The 22,579-nt window shown below is 40.5% G+C and overlaps 1 protein-coding gene across 6 annotated transcripts in view; it reads right to left on the minus strand.

Annotated features, from left to right (window-relative positions):
- The window catches only part of MED18 (mediator complex subunit 18), a 332,244-nt gene that overhangs the window by 7,300 nt on the left and 302,365 nt on the right, over positions 1-22,579 (minus strand). For 2 of the 6 annotated variants that reach the window (XM_067782064.1, XM_067782059.1), the window contains one exon: positions 4,319-4,468. The exons of 1 other annotated variant lie outside the window; for it this stretch is intronic. In XM_067782064.1, coding sequence (XP_067638165.1) covers positions 4,334-4,468 — 135 coding nt within the window. In that variant the 3' untranslated portion in view covers positions 4,319-4,333. Of the gene's footprint in view, positions 1-4,140; positions 4,469-19,161; positions 19,733-22,579 lie in introns of those variants that run through there. 3 more of the 6 variants (XM_067782061.1, XM_067782065.1, XM_067782060.1) reach the window with 3 other exon arrangements.

Here is a 22,579-nt window from a genome sequence, read left to right on the forward strand (position 1 = left end):
GTTGAATGCGAATACTTTCCAGCGTCATTCTCGTTTTCTCTCTCCGTTCAATGTCTAAAATTTTAACATTTGAGAAATCCGCTACGTGTTTGCTCTTTGTAAGGTGTTGTGCTAGACCTGTCGACGTTTTTTTGTTTTCTGCATCTTTCTTATGTTCATTAATTCTTATACCTAGTTGCCGTTTTGTTGTACCGATGTAACATTTGTTACATTTTTCGTTTTCGTTACCATTGCAAGTTATTTTGTAAACAACATCTGTTTGTTCTTCTTTTGTAATTGGGTCTTTTGTTCTAGTGAACATTTTTTTGAGCGTGTTATTTGGTTTATGCGCGTAATTAATGTTTTTATTATTTATAGTTTTATGTAATATTTCATTTTCTGTAAGTCCCGGGATGTGATTTACGCCGATATATTTCTTGTTCATATTATCTTGTTGTGTATTGTTATCTTTTTGGTGAACTCTGTTCACCGTTTTTTTTTATGAGTCTATCCGTAAGAGAACTTGGATAGCTATTTTTAAATAGAATTTTCTTTATCTGTTTAATGTTATCCGTCAAGAATTCTTCATTGCTAAGTCATATTACTTTTCTTATTAAATTTGTTGTTGTGTTAATTTTTTGTTTCTATGGATGGTTTGAGTGGTAATTTATTAATCGTCCCGAGGCAATGGATTTTGCGTACCAATTAATTAGTAAATTTTTATTTTTTCTACTCACTTCTACATCTAGTAAGGCTAATTTGTTGTCTTTTTCCGTTTCAATAGTGAATTTTATACTCGTGAGTTGAGAATTTAATGTGTTTAATATTTCTTCCGCGTCCTTAGATTTGATTATTGCGAATACATCATCTACATACTTGTTGATGTATTTGATGTATATGTCCTTTTTCTTCAATTCAGCTATGCCGTTGTCAAGAATTTTGTCTAGTACTATATCCGCTATATATAAAGAAGAAGACGTAAGGTAACGTCGAAACGCGTCGGGAATAACAAATATACCCTGTTTTAATTTATGGCTACAAATGCTCATTTTAGCAAATCAAATATTTATAAATTGGCCCAAACAACATAATAAAGATTCTTCAATCGGTGAGCAAATCCGAGATACAAAAACATCTTAACTACAGTCTTACATAAACATGAAACATTTCTTTCGGCACATCAAAACTAAATACAATGAAGAAATACAACACAATATTAACAAATTTAACAAAAAATCTAAAAATATCGCGAAAAAAAGAGAGGCTTAAATTTCTGCTCAAATGCAAGAGCTACGACATCACACCACCACACTTACGAGGTAAAATTAGATTCTTAGCAAACTCCTTTAAACACCAGTCCACCCGAACCCAACTACAAAAATTGGAAACCGGTTTTCTACTAAAAATATTAAACCTAGAAATTAAGGAAACTAATATAAACATTAAAATAATGGAAGACGAATTAAAATACGTAACAAATACACTAAAACATAAATTAAATGAACACGACTATGATAATATTGTAGAAAAACAAAAACATTTCACAAAATACTTCATCAACGCCACGGAAAAACACACCTAAAGAAGATCCAAACACAAATAACAAAAAACATCGACAAATTTGGCATACGATGCAACGAAGACTGGTTCATTAACAAAACGAATATCGACGTACCTCAAGAAAGCTGCTTATTACTCTCGCTTGGCACAAAGTTTGCATTACCGCTCACAAAAGATAATTTTTCTCCAATACATCTTATCGCGCAGCTGGAACAAGGTTTACATGAGATCGAAGATGAAAAAATTAAAGACACAATAAGAAGCAGTATAGCTGAAAAAATCACTAGCTACCAAAGACGAAACAACCAGAATCCCAAAGATAAGCTAATTATGAAAACTTTCGAAGACACAAAGAAGTTTTTACGTCAACACAAGGACAAAATAGTACTGACACAGGCGGATAAAGGTAACAAAACGGTATTAATGAATAAAACCGAGTACGAGGAAAAAATGAAAGACTTACTAAGCGACAGAAAAGTCTACAAAATAATTAGGAAGGATCCAACACAACAACTAATTAGGAAAAACAATACCATCGTTAACGAGCTATACAAAGAAAATAAAATTAATGTAAGAGAAAAATTTCAACTATCATGTACTACGGCTGTCGCGCCCAGATTATACGGTCTACCAAAAATTCATAAAGATAATATGCCACTGCGACCGATCTCATCATCTACGAAATTACCTTGCTATAGGTTAGCTAAACATACCGGTGCCATACTGAAAAACTTAATATCTGATGATTACAATGTAAAAAATGCGTTCCAATTAAAAAAAGATTGAAAAATATTAATATTGACGATGACGAAATACTTATATCATTTGACGTAATTTCACTTTTTACAAACATTCCCACACACATAGCAATACATACGATAATGAAACAATGGACGCAGTTGGAAAGGAATACAAATATTTCAAAGAAACAATTCCAAACCATACTAGAATTTTGCCTGCGAGAAAACAATTATTTCATGTACAATTCAAAACTGTATCAACAAACCTACGGGATGCCAATGGGAAATCCACTATCGCCAACTATAGCGGATATAGTACTAGACAAAATTCTTGACGACAGCATAGCTGAATTGAAGAAAAAGGACATATACATCAAATACATCAACAAGTATGTAGATGATGTATTCGCAATAACAAAATCTAAGAACGCGGAAGAAATATTAAACACATTAAATTCTCAACTCACGAGTATAAAATTCACTATTGAAACGGAAAAAGACAACAAATTAGCCTTCCTAGATGTAGAAGTGAGTAGAAAAAATAAAAATTTACTAATGAATTGGTACGCAAAATCCATTGCCTCGGGACGATTAATAAATTACCACTCAAACCATCCATGGAAACAAAAAATCAACACAACAACAAATTTAATAAGAAAAGTAATATTACTTAGCAATGAAGAATTCTTAACGGATAACATTAAACAGATAAAGAAAATTCTATTTAAAAATAGCTATCCAAGTTCTCTTACGGATAAACTCATCCAAAATACGGTGAACATAGTTCACCAAAAAGATAACAACACACAATAAGATAATACGAACAAGAAATATATCGGCGTAAATTACATCCCGGGCCTTACAGAAAATGAAATATTACATAAAACTATAAATAACAAAAACATTAATTACGCGCATAAACCAAATAACACGCTCAAAAAAATGTTCACTAGGACAAAAGACCCAATTACAAAAGAAGAACAAACAGATGTTGTTTACAAAATAACTTGCAATGGTAACGAAAACGAAAAATGTAACAAATGTTACATCGGTACAACAAAACGGCAACGAGGTATAAGAATTAATGAACATAAGAAAGATGCAGAAAACAAAAAAACGTCGACCGGTCTAGCACAACACGTTACAAAGAGCAAACACGTATCGGATTTCTCAAATGTTAAAATTTTAGACATTGAACGGAGAGAGAAAACGAGAATGACGCTGGAAAGTATTCGCATTCAACAACAACTAAAAAACGCGATGAACTTCAAAGAAGATTTTGACAACATAAGCAGCGCCTACTCAGCTGTTATACAGAGATGCAAGATAATGTAAAAAATAAACAAATGTCATTTTAATGTACCTATGTTAATAATGTTGTGCAAAAATTATATTAGTACCTGAAATAAATAATTATTAATGTGAATATTAATGTAAGTAGCTAAATAAGTGTTAAGTGATGTGCCAGTTTTATGTTTATTGTTAGATATCCTAAAATAAAGTTTAATGTATTTAATTTTATATACTTAACATTAAACAGATCCCCAAAGAAGAAGACGTAAGGTAACGTCGAAACGCGTCGGGAATAACAAATATACCTTGTTTTAATTTATGGCCACAAATGCTCATTTTAGCAAGTCAAAAAGTTTGCATGAATAAATATTCGAACCACTGTATATAACTTTTAAATGTATGTGTAAAATTGTTATTGTTTTAAAAACGAAAAATTTTATTATGAATTGGAAACCATGAAACAAACTGCAATATAAAATAAAATACAATATTTATGAAGTATTTTAAATGTCTGATATAAGTGTGTTTATTTTTCTTAAATTATGAATATGTTTCTTTTTGCCTGCGTACTTATAACGGGTAAAACTTAAAAAAAAATCTCATGAAAAATTCGCATGTTTCCGAAATATCTTTCGGATATTCTATATTAAATATATAATAATAACAAAAGAGGCATAAAGTCAAATCATACGTAATGTCCATAGCCGTGATTTCGCCTTCCAGCCATAGATATGAAATTGGCTCTGATTCAAGCTATGCATCTAAAAATTGTAAAAATGTTTATAAAGACGAAAAATACATCTTCCAATTATTGTTAAGAAAAACTTACAGAATATTGAAATCCATGGAGTTGACATACTGCTGCTCGTCTTTATATCCTCAAGTGTTGTTCCAAACTGAAATTTATTTAACTAATTAATAAAAATAAATGTACCTTTTTTAACATATAAACCATAACTCAAACTTTGAAAATAATAGCTCGTGGTTTTACATGAAATGTTTAGAAATTGCTATTAAAATGTCTACATCATTTGCTGTTTCTAAAATTTTGAAAAACGATTTCAATTTAGCTTCAGATGCTCTAAAGTCAAACTTAAATATTGATTCGTCCAGTTCCATTAATTTTTCAAAATGCTGAAGTAGGCATTTTTCGTGAAATATCATAGGCCAATTTTGAAGAACTTCTTTGACAGTTGGTATATATTACACATTGTTAAAAAACTGTATTTGTGGCGCAAAGCAATCACCCATGTATTGCAGAACAATTTCCTCTTCTGACTGCTGTAAGGATTTCTTTTGGTGCATCGATATTAAAAATTATATATACGAGGTAACATCGTTGTTGTTGTTGTAGCAGTGCTTCGCCCCATTCAATAGGTCTGACCAATCACAAATTGTCATCAATGTCCTCAAACGGGAGTCCGAGGAAACTTGCTGTTTCAACAGGAGTGGAACATAATGAGAGAGGTGTTAGAGGCGTTGGTTCCACATTACAATTGAAGAGATGGTTGGTATCATGTGGGGACACATTGCAAGCAGGGCATACATTTTGTATGTTGGGGTTGATTCTGGATAGGTAAGAGTTTAACCTGCTACAGTATCCAGATCGAAGTTGAGCTAGAGTGGCTCGTGTTTCCCTGGGGTGTATGCGTTCCTCTTCCGCAAGTTTTGAGTACTGTTCTTTGAGTACTGGATGCAATGGGCAATTCCTGACATAGAGGTCCGACGCCTGTTTATAGAGTTCATCAAGGACCTGCTTATGTTTTTTGGCTTCATACGGCTGTGTTCTCAGGACCGTATTTCCTCATAGTGCTTACGGAGGTGACTCCTTAAGCCCCTGGGCGGTGTTGGCTCATCAATCAGATGTCTGTTGGGATGCTCAGGTTTCTGGGTATTCAACAGAAACTGTTTGGTTAGCATTTCATTTCTTTTCTTTATTGGGAGTATTCTCGCCTCATTATGTAGATGGTGTTCTGGGGACATAAGGAGACAACACGTGGCGGTTCTGAAGGCAGTATTTTGGCAGGCCTGTAGCTTCTTCCAGTGGGTAATCTTTGGACTTGGTGACCATATCGGGGACGCATAGCAAGCAATCGGCTGGCCAATTGCTTTGTGAGTGGTAATGAGCGTTTTTTTATCTTTCCCCAAGTACTGCCAGCAAGAGACTTGAGAATTTTATTACGCCTCTGGATTTTCGGTACAATTGCGGCTGCATGCTCCTGATCCTGATTGAACGTCACACCGAAGATTTTGGGGTGTAAGACAATCGGTAGCGTAGTGCCATTGACGTGGACGTTCAAAATGGTCGACATTTGGGACGCCCATGTTGTAAATAAGGTCGCCGATGATTTATTTATTTTTTTTTAATGTCAGGTTTCGGGTGGTGAAGAAACTGGAGAGATCAGGGAGGTAGCCGTTTATTTTGTTACATAGCTCATCTATCTGTGGGCCTGGGCCTGTGGCCATTATTGTGCAGTCATCGGCGTAGGAAACGATAGTAACTCCTTCTGGTGGCGAAGGTAGCTTTGATATGTAGAAGTTAAACAAAAGTGGGGATAGAACACCACCCTGTGGCACCCCTTGTTTAACTCTCCTTGGTTTAGATGTTTCGTTTCGAAATTGCACCGATGCCTGCCGACCACCCAGATAATTTGCGGTCCACCTTTTGAGACATGGGGGAAGGGTAGACCCTTCCAGGTCTTGCAGTAACGTGCCATGGTTGACCGTATCAAAAGCTTTGGATAGGTCTAGCGCAACGAGTAGTTCTATGGTGGGGGTTTTGATTTAAACCGCAATTTATCTGGGTGTTAATGGCATTTAGGGCGGTGGTAGTTCTGTGTAGTTTTCTAAAGCCATGCTGATGAGAGGCTAGTGGGGAGGTAAAATGGCTTCATGCGTCTTAGCTACTGGCGATAGGAGAGATATCGGGCGATATGACTCTCCTATGTTAGCTGGTTTCCCAGGCTTTAGTAGCGGGACCACCTTGGCCATTTTCCATTTTTCGGGAATGACAAAGGTGGAAAGAGACAGGTTGAAGACATTTGCTAAATATTTAAAACCCTCATTTCCTAGGCTTTTAAGCATCGGCATGGCTATGCCGTCAGGGCCCACCGCTTTAGATGGTTTAGCTTGACCGATGGCATCCTCAACCACTTTGGCGGTGATGGTAATTGGGGACGCGCTGAACTTATGTTTGTGCGCGTGTCTGTTGGCCCTCCGTCTAGCTTTGTCAACCGTAGAATGCATTATATATTGTCGGCAAAAGGCGCTCGCGCATTTTTTCGCATTCAACAGCACTTTATCGCCAAAGGCGATGGAGATTTTGTCGTTGTGCTTGGACGGATTCGATAGGGACTTCACGGTGGACCAAAGGTTAGCCACACCGACAGAGAGGTTACAGCTTATTAGATGCTCCTCCCATTTCGTCCGCTTTTGTTCATTCACAAGCAATCTGATGTGTTGGTCACGTCTTCGCGCTAAATTTGCGGCCTCCGCCGAAAAGTGAGAGCGAATTTCGGGAATTCTTCCGGCGGGAATAAAGCGAGCCGCGGCGTATTCACTTCCCCCTGGCGAAAAGCGGCGAAAGCACTTCCCCCTGGCGAGCATCAGTCAGGATAGGGAGGGCAGCAAAGCGGCTGTCTGTAAAGGATTTATATTCTTCCCACTTTCCTTTTTTAAAGTTTATGAAAGTGCGTTTTTCAGAGACGATGAAGTCGGCGGTACGCTCGAGCGAGATGAGGATTGTCAGGTGGTCGGATGCCAATGTTACCATCGGCTGCCAGTTGACGCAGTTTACGAGTCCTGCGCGTCTCCGTTTATTGTGCAGAACGTCGAGGAAAAATTACTTGTTTGTTTTAGTGAAAAATATGCTTCGAATATAGAGGATTTTGTACAATTGAAGTAAATTATGTATTTAAATCATGGAAGACTTTACTCTGAAATAAATATGTTATCTCTTAATATGAATAAGAAAATAATTGTTGTAGAGAAATTTTATATGTAATCAGAGTAAATTTTATACACAAAGCAAGCAGTATTTTGCTAAATAAAGGTATTGTTTTCTTCCTTTTGAAGATAATATCCTGCTATTATTATATATAATAAAACGTTCATAAATGTAAGGTTTTCATGAAAGAATTATTTATTAAACTTTTTATTGATAAGGAAAGAATTTTAAGATGTACATACATATGTGCGATTCGATGAATTTTTTAATTCGCTTATTTAGAATATTTCAGATAACAGTCATTAATATTGACGTACTTATATTTAAAAATTATTTAATTGACAAAAAAGTAAAACTTAACTGTTACTACAAATAATACAGTATTGGCATATACATAGTAAGTATTTTATTATTAAAAAAAGAATTTTGGTCGCAAGAAAGTTTGATTGTTTACAACGTACGTGTGGATTGGTGGGTATTTCAATTCATTTGCATTTATGATTTTAAATATACTACTTTTTGAATATATTTGATACGACAAATAGTGACGATGATACTTTAAAACATTTATTAAATTACAAAATAAAAATACTTCTTCGTTTATAACCAAGATTTCCAATACTTGATAGGGTACAAAATTTGGGGTGTTAATAAATATAAAGTATAGTGTTAACTACTTTGTATTCTTTACTTTAATTTTTAAATATAATTTTTATTGAGTTTTCGTGTTAACTTAAAATTTTTGAATAGCTTCAAAAAAAGAAAATTCTAATTAGTTTTGAAAATATTTAAACTCAAAAATAAACAAAAATAAATTTTTATATTTCAAACCGAAAATAAAAGATTTTTTAAAATATCAACTTGAATGTTGATATATTGGCGATTATTCAAAAATTTTAAGTTAACACGAAAACTCAATAAAAATTATTTTTAAAAATTAAAGTAAAGAATACAAAGTAGTTAACATAAAGTAGTCCCTTTTATATGTTGTGTCACATAGTTTATAACTTGAGTGGCACATACAATGGTCAATGCTGTCTTCAGAAAGTATATTTATTATTTTATCAAAGTATTTTGATGACGTCGGTGCATTCTTTTTGCTGCTTAACGTGTAAGTAATTTCCTTAAAACTAAAAATTATTTCAGAGAAATTCATACAATATTTCAAAGCCAAAGATAACGTTAAATTTATTCTTGAGGTAATATTTTTCGAATATGATTTCAACTGTCTGTGTTTGGATTCAAACGGCAGCGTCCACAAATATTTTAAAAGGCCTGACATTTGAATAATTCTATAATAATGGGTAAGGAGGTGGTGCTTTGGTTTAAGAGTGTCATTGAAAAGTTTAGTATATTCCTTGATGTGGAATATAATACGATCTCTTAAATTGTCTATATCCGATTTAGTATATTCGGACAAAAGTAATAAACCAAAGAGCTCTATAAGGTTTAAGACGAATTTCCACAAGTTATCACTCTCATCAACTGCGTCGCCTATAATCAGTAGGAAAAAGTGAGCAAATGTTAACATTTCCCTTCCCGACAATTTTAAGTTAAATGTTTTTAAATTCTGCATCTGAAATGGTGGAGAAGAGTTTCCCACTTCAGTCTCGCCATACGCAAATGTTTGTTTACGAATGTTTAAAAATTCTATATCAAATATCTTTTGTTGAATATAATGTAAAATTATATGGTAAAATCACTATTTAAAAATGCCTGCAAAGATGTCATGAAGTAAATCTACAGAGAAGTTCTCCGTGACGTGGAAATTATTGACATTATTAAAAATGGAAAACTCTCTTATGCCAGTTGTTTCGAAATCGTCCAAAAAATATCGTAAGCGTAATTTTGTTTGTTTCTTAATTCACTTATATCTTAAAAAAGCTTCCAGGTTTCTAAACTGTGCGAGTCTTTTATATAAATGTTAAATAGATGGGGTACTGTTTGCGTTTCCACTTCATCAAATGGCTCGACGTTGTATTTAAGCCACGATTTTTCTTCAGTGTGGTCTGTGAAAAGGAATAGCTTAATTTCATTTTGTTCGAGCGGGGATAAATGGAGCTGGAATTCCTCGTGAATTCCGGAAACGGGGAACCTATGGGGAGCCGGTTCTTGAAACTCGGGATAATGCGAAACTTACCAGCTGTACCTAGCTGTCCAACAACAAATAAAGATGCAAATTAACTATGCAACGATGTAGGTATATATATATATATATATGCTAGCCTGTCGCACAGGCCTTTATTCAGAATATATGCAAATATAATGCCAAAATAAATGGTATGTAAAACACTCACCTGGTGGTCGCTGGTAAAAGAATTAGGGAGAGCCTATAACTGTTCGTCCCTTTTATAGGCTCTAAGGAACTGATGCCATTTAACGGAACCGTTTTTAGTAGAGCAAAGTCCTCCTCTCCAGGTGAGGTTTAGGGATGATAATGCAGGCTTTAACATGCCGCCCGCCTTGCAGCATCACTGCAATATAAATTCAATATTAATATACAAACTTCATTATAAATTCAAATACGTATAAACTTCATTATAAATTCATTTTTCTTAACGCTAAAGGTTTTTGCTTGCCAGCTCAGTATGGGGTTACTCCGAATATGACCCATCCAAAAACGGTGTTCTGAGCAGGCGGTTGCGTCGGGGTTGCAGGCCTAAGTCCTGGACGGAGTATGGCTCCACACGCGTCTACTCCCAGAATCAGAGACACTGCGCTTGAGCGGTAGAATGAGGGGTCTGCCAGGCGCAGGTTGTCGAAATCATCGGCGACACGCGCATCAATAGTACGCTCGTCCCCTTGTCATTACTTTGGTCACCACGGTAGGCATAAGGACAGAAAAACCCGTTGCATTTCTGGCAGCCCATTGAATTCGCTCTCGAGCGTCTCTTAGCCCTCGGTGTGGACCTTGTTGTGCGACGCGCCTTCGTTGGTGTCACTGTGCTCGACGCTGGTGGGGCGAAGGAGGCGGCCGAGAAACTATGGATCGGATACGCGACAGGGGTGGTCTGAGTACCGGTGTTTCGGCGGTGACTGGCACAAGAGCATTTATCTGCTGGAGGTCTTCATCGCTGGCATCAATCTCCAGTATTTCTTCACTTGACTCCGACAGCTCTCGAGCCCGGTATGGTCGCGGTCGCTGACTTGGCCGATTTTCAACCTCGTCAAGGCCCTGTGGCACGTCTTCCTCTCGCCGTGGTGTCTCCCATAGGTGGAGAAGGCTGTGATGCTGCTCATGGCATCGGTCACATCGCCCGGTTGACGGACAGTTGCGCGTTACATGGCGCGGTGACAGGCAATTGGCACAATGGCGGTGGAGGAGGACGGCGCGTAGTCTCTCCTCTGGTTCCATACGGCGCAGTTGGCGACAGAACAGAAGTCGGTGGTTGTGCTGACATAAGGGGCATCGATGGGTGTTTTTAGTATTGGCTCGAACCATTTTGGTTTGAACGACTTTTATCTAAGAGAAGAAAAAAGAAAGCTGAAAAGAGAGAATTGGTTACTTAGGGATTTCGATAGGTAGTAGGACTAATTTAACTATTGGCCGTGTAATCACACCACGGGCTGTGCGTATTTCTACCACCCGTACTCGATTATCTTGGCCTGGGAAAACCTTCACCACTCTACCAAGTCGCCATTCATTAGCGGGTAAATTATCCTCTTTGATAATTACTAGATCGTTAACCTCAAGATTTCGTTGGGGTGCTGCCACTTAACCCTCTTATGTAGCTCTTTCAAGTACTCTCCATTCCATCCTTGGCAGAATCCTTGATGAATAGCTTTGAGCTTTTGCCATCGGTTGACGATTGACATCGGTGTTCCTTGAACCTCTGGTTCTGCATTCGCGAGTATGGGGCTTCCAATCAGAAAGTGTCCAGGGGTGAGGGGTTCAATGCAGTCGGGGTTGTCAGACATCGGACTGATCGGTCTCGAGTTCAGACAGGCTTCTATTTTAGCCAGTAGAGTGGATAATTCCTCCATTGTGAATCGCAAGGTAGTTGAAATTTTGCGGAAATGGGTTTTGAAACTCTTTACCCCTGCTTCCCATAGTCCTCCCATGTGGGGTGCTCCTGGTGGGATAAAATGCCAGTGGATTTCTTGATGGGCATATGACATAGTGGTATGCCGAGCAGCTTCAGTTATGAAATTCCGAAAGTCTTGCCTTAATGCTTTGTTTGCTCCTACAAAGTTCGTCCCATTGACCGAATACACCTGGTGGGGACAGCCTCGCCGAGATATGAACCGCGCAAATGCAGCCAGAAATGTGGCTGTCGATAGATCGCTTGTTGCCTCTAAGTGTATTGCTTTCGTAGCAAAGCAAACAAACACGCAGACATAACCCTTCGTTACTAGGCATGCCCTGCCCGTATAATTTTTGATGTCGAACGGACCAGTGAAATCGATTCCGGTATTAGTGAAGGGTCGCCAGAGCTCCGTTCGTTCTGGCGGTAGTGCTGCCATCAACTGCTCACGTGTCCTTTTCCTGTAGATGAGACAAACTTTGCAATTATTTATTATATTTTTTATCAAATTTTTTAGCTTCACGATCCAATATCCTGATCGCAAAAGTCGTAGCATTAGTTGATTTCCCCCGTGTAGGGAAATCAAATGTGAAAATTTTACTACAAGCCGCGAAAACGCGCAGTCGTATGGGAGAATAATTGGACAACGTTCGTTGTAGGGTATCGTCGATAGCTCCAATCTTCCTCCCACGCGCATTATTCCGTCCCCATCGAGGAAGGGGTTGAGGGTGCGGATGGAACTCTGTGAGCTCACTGCCTCAGTTGAAGCTAGCATCCGATACTCTTCAGCGTAGAATCGTTTCTGCGTTAAAAGAATAAGCCGGGCTTTTACCATCTTAATTTCTTCTGGTGAGATATATGGGGTGCCCTTGCGAGGGGTTAACTTATGCACAGGATGCGTGTTGCGGTAGAACTGGAAGATCCGTGCGATGACTCTGAGGGCTCTAGAAAAGTTCGAAAATCGCTCCAGAATATCCGGAAGTTCTTGAGCGCTGGTGGTATGAGCTCGGACAGCTCGTTGTTCTAGGTCCGTTTCCATAAGCAAGGCATCTGTTTTGCTTGGCCACTCCGATGGGGGCGCCTTCAGCCATCTTGGGCCTTGCCACCAGAGCGTGCTGTCCGCCAACTCTTGCGGAGTCACACCGCGACTGCCCAGGTCCGCTGGATTATCGCTAGATTCCACATGATTCCATCCCTCCACTCCGACGAGCTCATCAATTTTTGCGACCCGATTCGCCACGAAGGTTGTCCAGCAGCACGGTGGCTTCTTCATCCAGGAGAGTACGATGGTCGAGTCCGTCCATTTGTAGATGGTCGGCTGCGTAACGTCGAATTGGGGGAGCAAAGCGTGGATAAGTTCGGCCAGAAGCAATGCTCCACATAATTCCAACCGTGGTAAAGAGACGGTTTTAACTGGAGCCACCTTGGTTTTACCTACCAGTAAACTGACATGAGGAGTTCTGTTTGTTGTGCGGTCGTACACTCTAACATACAGGGCGGCTGCATATGCCTTTTCCGAGGCATCGCAAAAACCGTGGAACTCGATTTCATGCCACGGTGTGAAATGAATCCACCGTGGAATTTTAATTTCTGAAATGTTGGGTATAATTTTTTAGAAAAGTTTCCCATCGCCGGTGAGGGTCTGGAGGAAGGCTATCATCCCAATCAATCTTCGTAAGCTGTCTTGCATCAAGATTTTGGCTTCTACTACTATGGGTCCTAACCATCCCGCGGGGTCAAATAATTTGGCAACATAAGACAAAACCTCACGTTTGGTGCAATTTGGTTTTGTAGGGATTTCCTGGACGCTAAAATGGAACATATCGTGTACCGCATTCCACCGTATACCTAACATCCTGGCTTACTGAGGTCATCAATTTCCAGGAACTCCTCCTTTAGCAGGTGCTCCTTTAGTAACGCTGCCAAGGTCTCTTTCGAGTTTGACGTCCATTTCCGAAGGGGGAATCCAGCTCCTTTGAGCGCTTCTATGAGCTCGTCACGAGCTTGTAGTGCTGTCTCGCGGTCATGGGCACCTGCGAGAACGTCGTCGACGTACATATGCTGCTTCAATATCCTGGAAGCCAAAGGGAAACGAACCCTGATATCGTCAGCTAACTGGAGGAGAGTCCTGATAGCTAAGTACGGGGCACAGTTTACTCCAAAAGTCACTCTGCAGAGTTCGTAGTCTACCAGCTCATCGTTCTGGGACTCCCGAAAAATTATCCTGTGAAACTGGGTGTCTTTGGGGTATAACAGGATCTGCCTATACATCTTCTCGATGTCTGCATTGAACACATACTTAAAAAAGCGCCATTTTAATAATAGGGCAGTAAGGTCGGCCTGTAGAACTGGTCCAGGGTAGAGAACATCATTCAGACTAACTCCATTCGACGTGGGACTGGAAGCGTTGAAGACCACGCGCACCTTCGTGGTTGTACTGTCCGGTTTGATGACTGCATGGTGAGGTAGGTAATAGGGAATTGGGGAGTTCCTGCCCTCCGTGGGGTTCACTGGACTCATATGCCCCAGCAGCACCCTATGGTACTCTTCCTTTAACTCCGGTTTTCGACACATAGCGCTTTCGTTCCGGATGAACTGTTGCACTGCGCTGCTTCGCGAATGTCCAACATTGATGTCGTCAGGGAACTCACGTCGAAATGGTAATGCTACCATGTACCGTCCTTCATCATTCCTGATCGTTGTCCTTACATAGTGGTTTTCGCAAAATTGTTCTTCGGGGGTAACGGACTTTTTGTTCGGAACTTGCTCTAATTCCCAAAACAGCGTTAACTGGGCGCTGGGAAATTCCGTATAGAGGGAGACGAAAAACTCTGAACTCGTTTGGAGGGGGAGCGGGGCTGGGCCAGTTAGGATCCAGCCAAACACTGTTTCTTGAGCTAACAAGGAGCCTAAGACATCCTTCTTTACACACCCTTTTATTACCGCGGGGTACAAGTCAGCACCGATAATCATGTCGACCTGCTGACTTTTGTGAAAGTTGACGTCGGCCAACTGTATCGGGGGGAGTTGACCAAGATAGGCTTGGTCGACAGAAAACTGGGGAAGACTAGCTGTCAGTTGGGGGAGAATGAGGCCTCTTGCCTCGATTTGGAGCTGGGGGTCGACAGGTGATCCTAAAATGAACAGTGCTACTTTACGCACGTTTGCAGCGGACGTGGCATTGATGCCGCTTACCTTGGTGTTTGCAGCGCGTGTTGGAAGTTTGATGCGTCTCTGGAGGCGCTCCGTGATAAAGGTCCCTTCTGAACACGAATCCAGAAGAGCTCTGGCTTCATATGCTACTCCATTATGACATACGTGTACCATGGCGGTTCCTAAAATAATATTCTTACAATTCGCCGCGTATAACGCGTTTACATTCCCTGAGGTCGTTGGGTCCTGAGATGATTGAGTTGTATTAGGTTGGGGGGAGGGGCTGGCATTGGATGGAAGTTGCCTGTTTCCATTTGGGTTGCGATGCAGGAGTGAATGATGACGCTGATGGCAAGTCATGCAATTAAAGGTACTAGTACAATTACGTGCACCGTGTGAATGCGCGAGGCAATTCATACATAAATTGTACTTCCTTACTACCCTACAGCGCTCCTCTACCTTCATTGCTAAAAACTTGGGGCACGACTTCAGAGTATGGGGAACATTGAGGCACAGCCTGCAGCGTGCCTGCGAAACATTGCCCTGATTGGCTGATACCTTCCTTTTTTCGTGGGTGGATGTCGAGGGCCGACTGATTGCTCCGCGGTAAGCTCGAACTCCTTGAATGTACGACACTGTCTCCAAGGTTTGGAACCTGCTCGTCAGGAAATTTTCCAGATCCTGCCACGCCGGAATCTCGCTTTTGTTGGTAATTCACTGCTCCCATAAGGCTAGTGTTGCGTCCGGCAGCTTGCTGGATACCAGATAAATAAAATATAACGCGTTTATATTCCCTGAGGTCGTTGGGTCCTGAGATGATTGAGTCGTATTAGGTTGGGGGGAGGGACTGGCATTGGATGGAAGTTGCCTGTTTCCATTTGGGTTGCGATGCAGGAGTGAATGATGACGCTGATGGCAAGTCATTCAATTAAAGGTACTAGTACAATTACGTGCAACGTGTGAATGCGCGAGGCAATTCATACATAAATTGTACTTCCTTACTACCCTACAGCGGTCCTCTACCTTCATTGCTAAAAACTTGGGGCACGACTTCAGAGTATGGGGAACATTGAGGCACAGCCTGCAGCCTGCCTGCGAAAAATTGCCCTGATTGGCTGATAGCTTCCTTTTTTCGTGGGTGGATGTCGAGGGCCGACTGATTGCTCCGCATGAAACTCGAACTCCTTGAATGTCCGACACTGTCTCCAAGGTTTGGAACCTGCTCGTCAGGAAACTGTCCAGATCCTGCCACGCCGGAATCTCGCTTTTGTTGGTAATTCCCTGCTCCCATAAGGCTAGTGTTGCGTCCGGCAGCTTGCTGGATACCAGATAAATAAATTGCATCCCAGTTGTCGGTATCAATGCCATGCATCTGCAGTATTGAGATGCAGTTATTTACAGATCGCTGTAAATTTTTTATTTCAGTTCCCCGCTCTCCTGTCACAGATGGCAGATTAAATAATATTTTCAGCTGAGAATTGATCATAATTCTCTTATTTTCGAACCTATCGGAAAGGTTCTGCCACGCAATGGCAAAACCCTCATTCGTGAGTGGCCTCCCCCCGAGTTTTGTGATTTAGATGGTATAACTTTTCCACTTCACTTAACCGCGTATTATTTATATATATGGCCGTAAACAGATCCTGAAAGGATGGCCATGCAGTGTAGTCACCATAGAAAATTTCGGTGTCGCACGGTGGAAGTTTCACCGTCAAATCAGGCTCGTGTGAGAGGTGATTTACCGTGGAAGAGGGTTGACGGATGAGGGTGAGGTTATGGATGGTCTCACCCATCAGGTCTGCGCACGTCAGATATGCTGTGTAGCAGTTTTGGTATTTAACCTTCGCTTCTCGCAAGGCCGCGGACCCGTCATCGTCGTCATTAAGATCTCGGGAATAGCTGCTCAAAGACTTCACTGCATCCCAAAGGGCCTTAAGTTCCTCCTTTTGAATTTCGAAGGAAAATACCGTGTGATGCGCCCCTGGAGATTCGTCGAACCGATTTTCAAACTCCAGAAGTGCATCACAAACGCGAGAGAAATCCTGTGCGTTGGCCATGTTCAGGGACCCTGATAAATAGCTATTTACAAACTGGCGAGATAGGGGTCCTGCGTAGGGGATGGTGTTCGTCGCAACTTAAGGGGGTTTGGTCAACCTATGTATCAATATTCCGCTTGTGGGTACGTAAGGAGGGTGGGTGTGAAAGTTGCCTTTAGCACTGCTGAGGGGGTGGAAAGATAGAGAGGAGTACTGCGCCGCAACTTGAGGGGTTACTAAAACTAAGTACCAATAAACTGTTTAAAATAGGCAAAGTATATAAAAAAAACTCACCCGTTTAGTGCCTAACGTTTTGTCGACTTACTGCTTGGGCGGCGCTTGCAGATTCCCAAAGCGGTGGGCCGTTCGTGTGGGCCTTTTAGGATGTGTTGCGTGTTATCCAAAGCGATGGGCCGCTCGTCTGGGCCTTGAAAAGGTTGCGCTACACTATTGCTTTCCAATTCGGCGGGCCGTGCGTGAGGGCCTTTGAGATAGTGCTCGTCTGCTGACCCGATTCCAAAAGCGGCGGGCCGTTCGTATGGGCCGATACCTACACAGACAGACGTGGGGAGGTGAGTTCAGGATAAGTTACTTACCTGACCTGTAACTGCCACACGTCTTCCTTCTATCTATGCCCGTTTTAGAGCTGACCGTCTGAACTCTTGGACCGTGGCTGACCTTCTGCCTCTTGATGACTCCGTATAGCTTTTTTGGGGGGTATGCTCACCCTTTTTTAAAGTACCTTTTTCAATTCACTGCCCTGCTTTTCAGGGACTTTTGCACACACACACAACTGGCCTAGTATGCTCTGCTTTTTTGGGGTATATTCACCCTCTTTTTAGGCACCTTTATCGCTTCACTGCCCTGCCTTTCAGGGACTTTACTCACACACACTTTTACCTGGTTACTCTGCTTTTTTTTGGGGGTACTTTCACCCTTTTTTAAAGCACCTTTTTCAATTCACTGCCCTGCTTTTCAGGGACTTTTGCACACACACAACTGGCCTAGTATGCTCAGCGTTTTCTTTGGGGGGTATATTAAACCTCTTTTAAAGCACCTTTTTTCACTCACTGCCCTGCTACTCAGGGACTTTGAATAACTTTCACTAATAAGGCTTTTTATTCACTGGCCACCGGTGGGGACTGTTCGCTTAACAGCCTTATCGCACCGGTATTCTAATTGTGGTCCTGGCCACACTCTTTCGGTGAGTCGGGGCGCAAACTGGTTGACGCTCACCTACTTTTTGCGTTTCCTTGTCGCTGACCTCCTTCCCGGTAGATTAGACGGGTGATATGCTGTGGACGAAAAGCTGGAAAGGGAAATAAGCAACTCACGAGCAGCATATGCCGTTTATGGTGTGATGTTAATAGATACACGTAAATTACAATAATTTTACATTTTGTTCAGAACCAGTTACCTTCCTGTGTGAGCGGTCGTTGTGCCTTCAACACGTTGCTTTTGCTCCGGGGTGCTTCCTTTTCTGCCCTGGTGAAATTCTAGATGATCGCGGCCGCAAAATGTCCAATAAAAACACGAATTTCTTGTGTTTTCTCCAGCCAACTTACCAAAATCGTTTTTCCTGGTGGCTAAGTTCTAAATGTCAAAAACCACATGTAAACAAGCAGCTTCTTACTTGCACTGCTTATTCACAATGGATTTTGGTATGGTGTGTTTGCTTGGTTTCCAATGGGCCTTGGCAATTGTTGGTGGACAGGTTTAAAAAAAGCAACATTGTTGGAAAAGACAAAAGATATGAATTTTTGTTGTTGGACGCGTATAGGCAAAAGGAAAACCTAATGGCAGCTGGTTTTATTACCAAAAAAAAAAAGAAAAATGTTTCAAGATCCGGCTCGAAGGACCATGTTCGAGCGGGGATAAATGGAGCCGGAATTCCTCGTGAATTCCGGAAACGGGGAACCTATGGGGAGCCGGTTCTTGAAACTCGGGATAATGCGAAACTTACCAGCTGTACCTAGCTGTCCAACAACAAATAAAGATGCAAATTAACTATGCAACGATGTAGGTATATATATATATGCTAGCCTGTCGCACAGGCCTTTATTCAAAATATATGCAAATATAATGGCAAAATAAATGGTATGTAAAACACTCACCTGGTGGTCGCTGGTAAAAGAATAAGGGAGAGCCTATAACTGTTCGTCCCTTTTATAGGCTCTAAGGAACTGATGCCATTTAACGGAACCGTTTTTAGTAGAGCAAAGTCCAAAAAAGGAAAAGAAACGCAACGAGTGCTTGCAGCGAGTTTCCACCAGCGACCTCTCCAGGTGAGGTTTAGGGATGATAATGTAGGTTTTAACACATTTATTATTAGCGGTTTTTTTCTACGAGTATATTACAGTGGCCTTTAATGTTGAAATTTTTATTTATTTATTATTTATTTATTTATTATTTAAAGTCGACGACAAACTATGGTCGACTGCATAATATAAAAGATATATAAATATACAACTCAAAAGATAAAATTTAAGATATATCGAGATTTCAACAATGTTATATTACAAACAAAGATATATTAATGAACATTACTCTTTAATTTCAGAATATAGTAATAATAAGAAATATGAGCAGAAATAAGATCTTATAGCGAAATCTTATACTGGCGGAATGCATCAGATTCCGCTCAGCATGATTTCGGAATGCAGTTGATCCCAATCTTCCTGTTGGAATGCAATAAGATTCCAATCAGCATGTCATTGGATTCCGGCAGTGCTAAGAGTAGTGTAATGAGGATACGCCGTCACAAGGCATAAAAAAGTAACATGACCTGTGTTGTTGGAATGCACCGGATTCCAATCAGCACGATGCCTGGCCCATAAGATTATACTGCCGGAATGCATACGATTCCGGTCAGTGACTCATGAAAAAGCATGGTTTTTACGTTGTTGGAATGCACCAGATTCCAATCAACACAGTACTGTCTTGTTCCTTCTTAATGATACATGTTGATAAATGTTCCTCCATCCTTAAACGAGATAGTTCCTGTTTTTTATGGAAGAAATAAAATGCCGGCAAATTAAATTAGCTTGTATCTCTTAAATTAGATAGGCAAGTATTGCATTACGTATAGTGGCAAAAGTACATTCAAGACTGATACAGCTATACAAGTCATTGTAGTGCGCGCACCAGATAAGAAGAGGATTATTTTTAGCAAACTTTCGTCGACAAAGGGGTAAATAGAAAGGAACGTAGTGTCTGGATACTCTAGGGGGAACCGCAAAAAACAAGCGGCTGAGAAGGTCCGCAGAATCAATTTCTCCAATAATGAGCTTATGGATGAACAATACCCCCAGTAATATTCTCCGATTTTCCAGAGTGGGTAAGTTAATAAGAAGAAGTCTACTTCTGTATGGAGGAAGGTGGAGACTTGAGTCCCAATTAAGGCCGCGCAATGCAAACATCAAAAATTGCTTTTGAACTGACTCAAGACGCTTTATATGCTTTTGAGAAACAGGGGACCAAACGCATGAGCAATACTCGAGTATTGGACGAACCAGCGATGTGTAAAGAGCCTTAGTGAGGTACGGATAATCGAACTCTTTAGCCCATCTTTTAACAAATCGAAGTAAACCCAACGCTTTGCAGGCAATAGATGAAATATGCATGTTAAAATTCAACTTCGGATCAAAAAGGACACCTAGATCATTTGCAATAGATATACGCTCCAAAGGCGTACCATCTATGGCATAAGGTTTCAATGCTGGCTTCACTCGGTGAAATGTCATATGCTTACATTTACAGCAATTTAAAGCTAGTAAATTTGTTGTGCACCAACATTGGAACGAGTGCAAGTCGGCCTGAAGAAGATTTAAGGAACTCAAATCGGTAGGACAGTAAGTGTAGCAAAGTTTTACATCATCCGCATACATTATAGTATGGGAATATAATATTGTCTGTGGCAAGTCATTAATGAAAAGGGCAAACGCCGGAGGAAACTCCGAACGATTCCGACAGATTGCACTTGAACAGGACTTTTTGGGTCCGGTTAGAAAGATAGCTTTTCAGCCACATTAATAGGTGAAACGGAAAGCCCAGTAAATCAAGCTTATGAATAAGTAACTCATGGTTGACGGTATCAAATGCTTTGCTGAAGTCCGTGTAGATGACATCCGTTTGCTTGTTCGCTAAAAATCCTTCCATAACTATAGAGGTGAATACAAGCAAATTTGTAGTGATTGACCTTTGACGAATGAAACCGTGTTGGCATGGAGATAAAAGACTAGAACACTGATATTGGAGTTGACTGTTAACAATCTGTTCAAAGACTTTAGGAATGACTGAAAGTTTAGCAATACCCCTGTAGTTTTCAATTTTTGACCTACTACCTTTTTTATGCAGGGGTATAATAAAAGACTGTTTCCAAAGTGCCGGGAATGACGCAGATCCCAGAGATAGCTCAAATAATTTTAAAATAGGTTCATACATGTTTTCGGCCCAGTACCCAAGCACGCAACTAGGAACACCGTCCGGTCCCGGAGAAAAGGTGGGCTTCAAATATTGAAGACTCTGAAGAACAATATTACCATCAATAGCAGGATTCCTAATGGAATTCGAGCTATCTAAGCGATAGGGATATTGACCGGAATGAAAACCACTGGATGAATACGTGGACTTAAAGAACTCAGAAAATAGTTCAGCAACGTCGTCATCAGTGCAAGCTTTTTTACCTTCAAAGGTTAATGAGGAAGGATACCCAGAAGTTTTCCGCTTTGAATTTACGAAACTGTAAAACTTTTTTGGATTTCTAAAAAATTGGGCTTTACAACAACTCAAGTAATTTTTATAACAAAGCTGATTAAGACGGTGAAATTTAGAACGATTTAATGTTATTAAGTCTGATAAGTTGCCTTGAAAACCAAGGGGGCTTATTTGAACATAGGGTATAGCGAGTAGGAATGCAGGTATCAAAGAAGCCATCAAGCGTACTGTAGAATATAGAGATAGCCGAATCGACATCAATGCTAGCAAAGAGATCCGACCAATCATGGGAAGCCAACAGATCATTGAGCATAATGAAATTCGCTTTGTAGAAGCATCTAGATCGGGGACGAGACTGTACTTGAATCCTACGGGGTAGGCTGATATCAAGTGATATCTATAGCGTAGGATGAAGAGGGTCTTCTGGAAGGGATACAGGTGGAATTTGCGTAAGGGCAGTACCCACCGAACCATCGACAAATACTAAATCCAGCATTTTATTTCCACTATTTGGAACATTGTTAATCTGTAAAAGAGATGAGTCTAACAAGCAATTGAGAAACTCATGTTGAGCAGTGGGAGTTAAAAAGTTTGAATCACTTATATTAACCCAACTACCTGTTGGCAAGTTAAAGTTACCAACAACAACAAGTCGATCGTTATCTCCCAACTGCGAATGCAAATCGTAGATGGCCGAGCTATGACTAGCATAAACATCCATATCCGAACGAGGTGGTATATACGAACAGCAAAAAATTATGATGTAGCTACCGAATGAAAGCCTAACTGCTATGAATTCGATATGAGAGATATTGTCCAGCGAAATCAACTCAGATGATAGGTTAGATTCAACAGCAATAAGGACACCTCCCGGTCTAGAGATGCGATCACGCCGATAAACAGCATATTTATTTGAAAAAACCTCAGAATTGTAATTATCAGGCTTTAGCCAGGTCTCCGTAAAAGCTACAACTTGTGCAGAAAAGTTGAAAGAATTAAGGAAGAATGGAAGAAGTTTTGATCGCAAACCACGAACATTTTGGTAATTAATGAGAAGACGGGACATATCAGCAATTACCTTTGTGTTGTTATTACTGTGTTCGTCATACCGTTTTTTGGCTGTAATAAAAC

Source organism: Eurosta solidaginis, chromosome 4, assembly GCF_040869045.1.
Source record: "Eurosta solidaginis isolate ZX-2024a chromosome 4, ASM4086904v1, whole genome shotgun sequence".
NCBI lineage: Eukaryota > Metazoa > Arthropoda > Insecta > Diptera > Tephritidae > Eurosta > Eurosta solidaginis.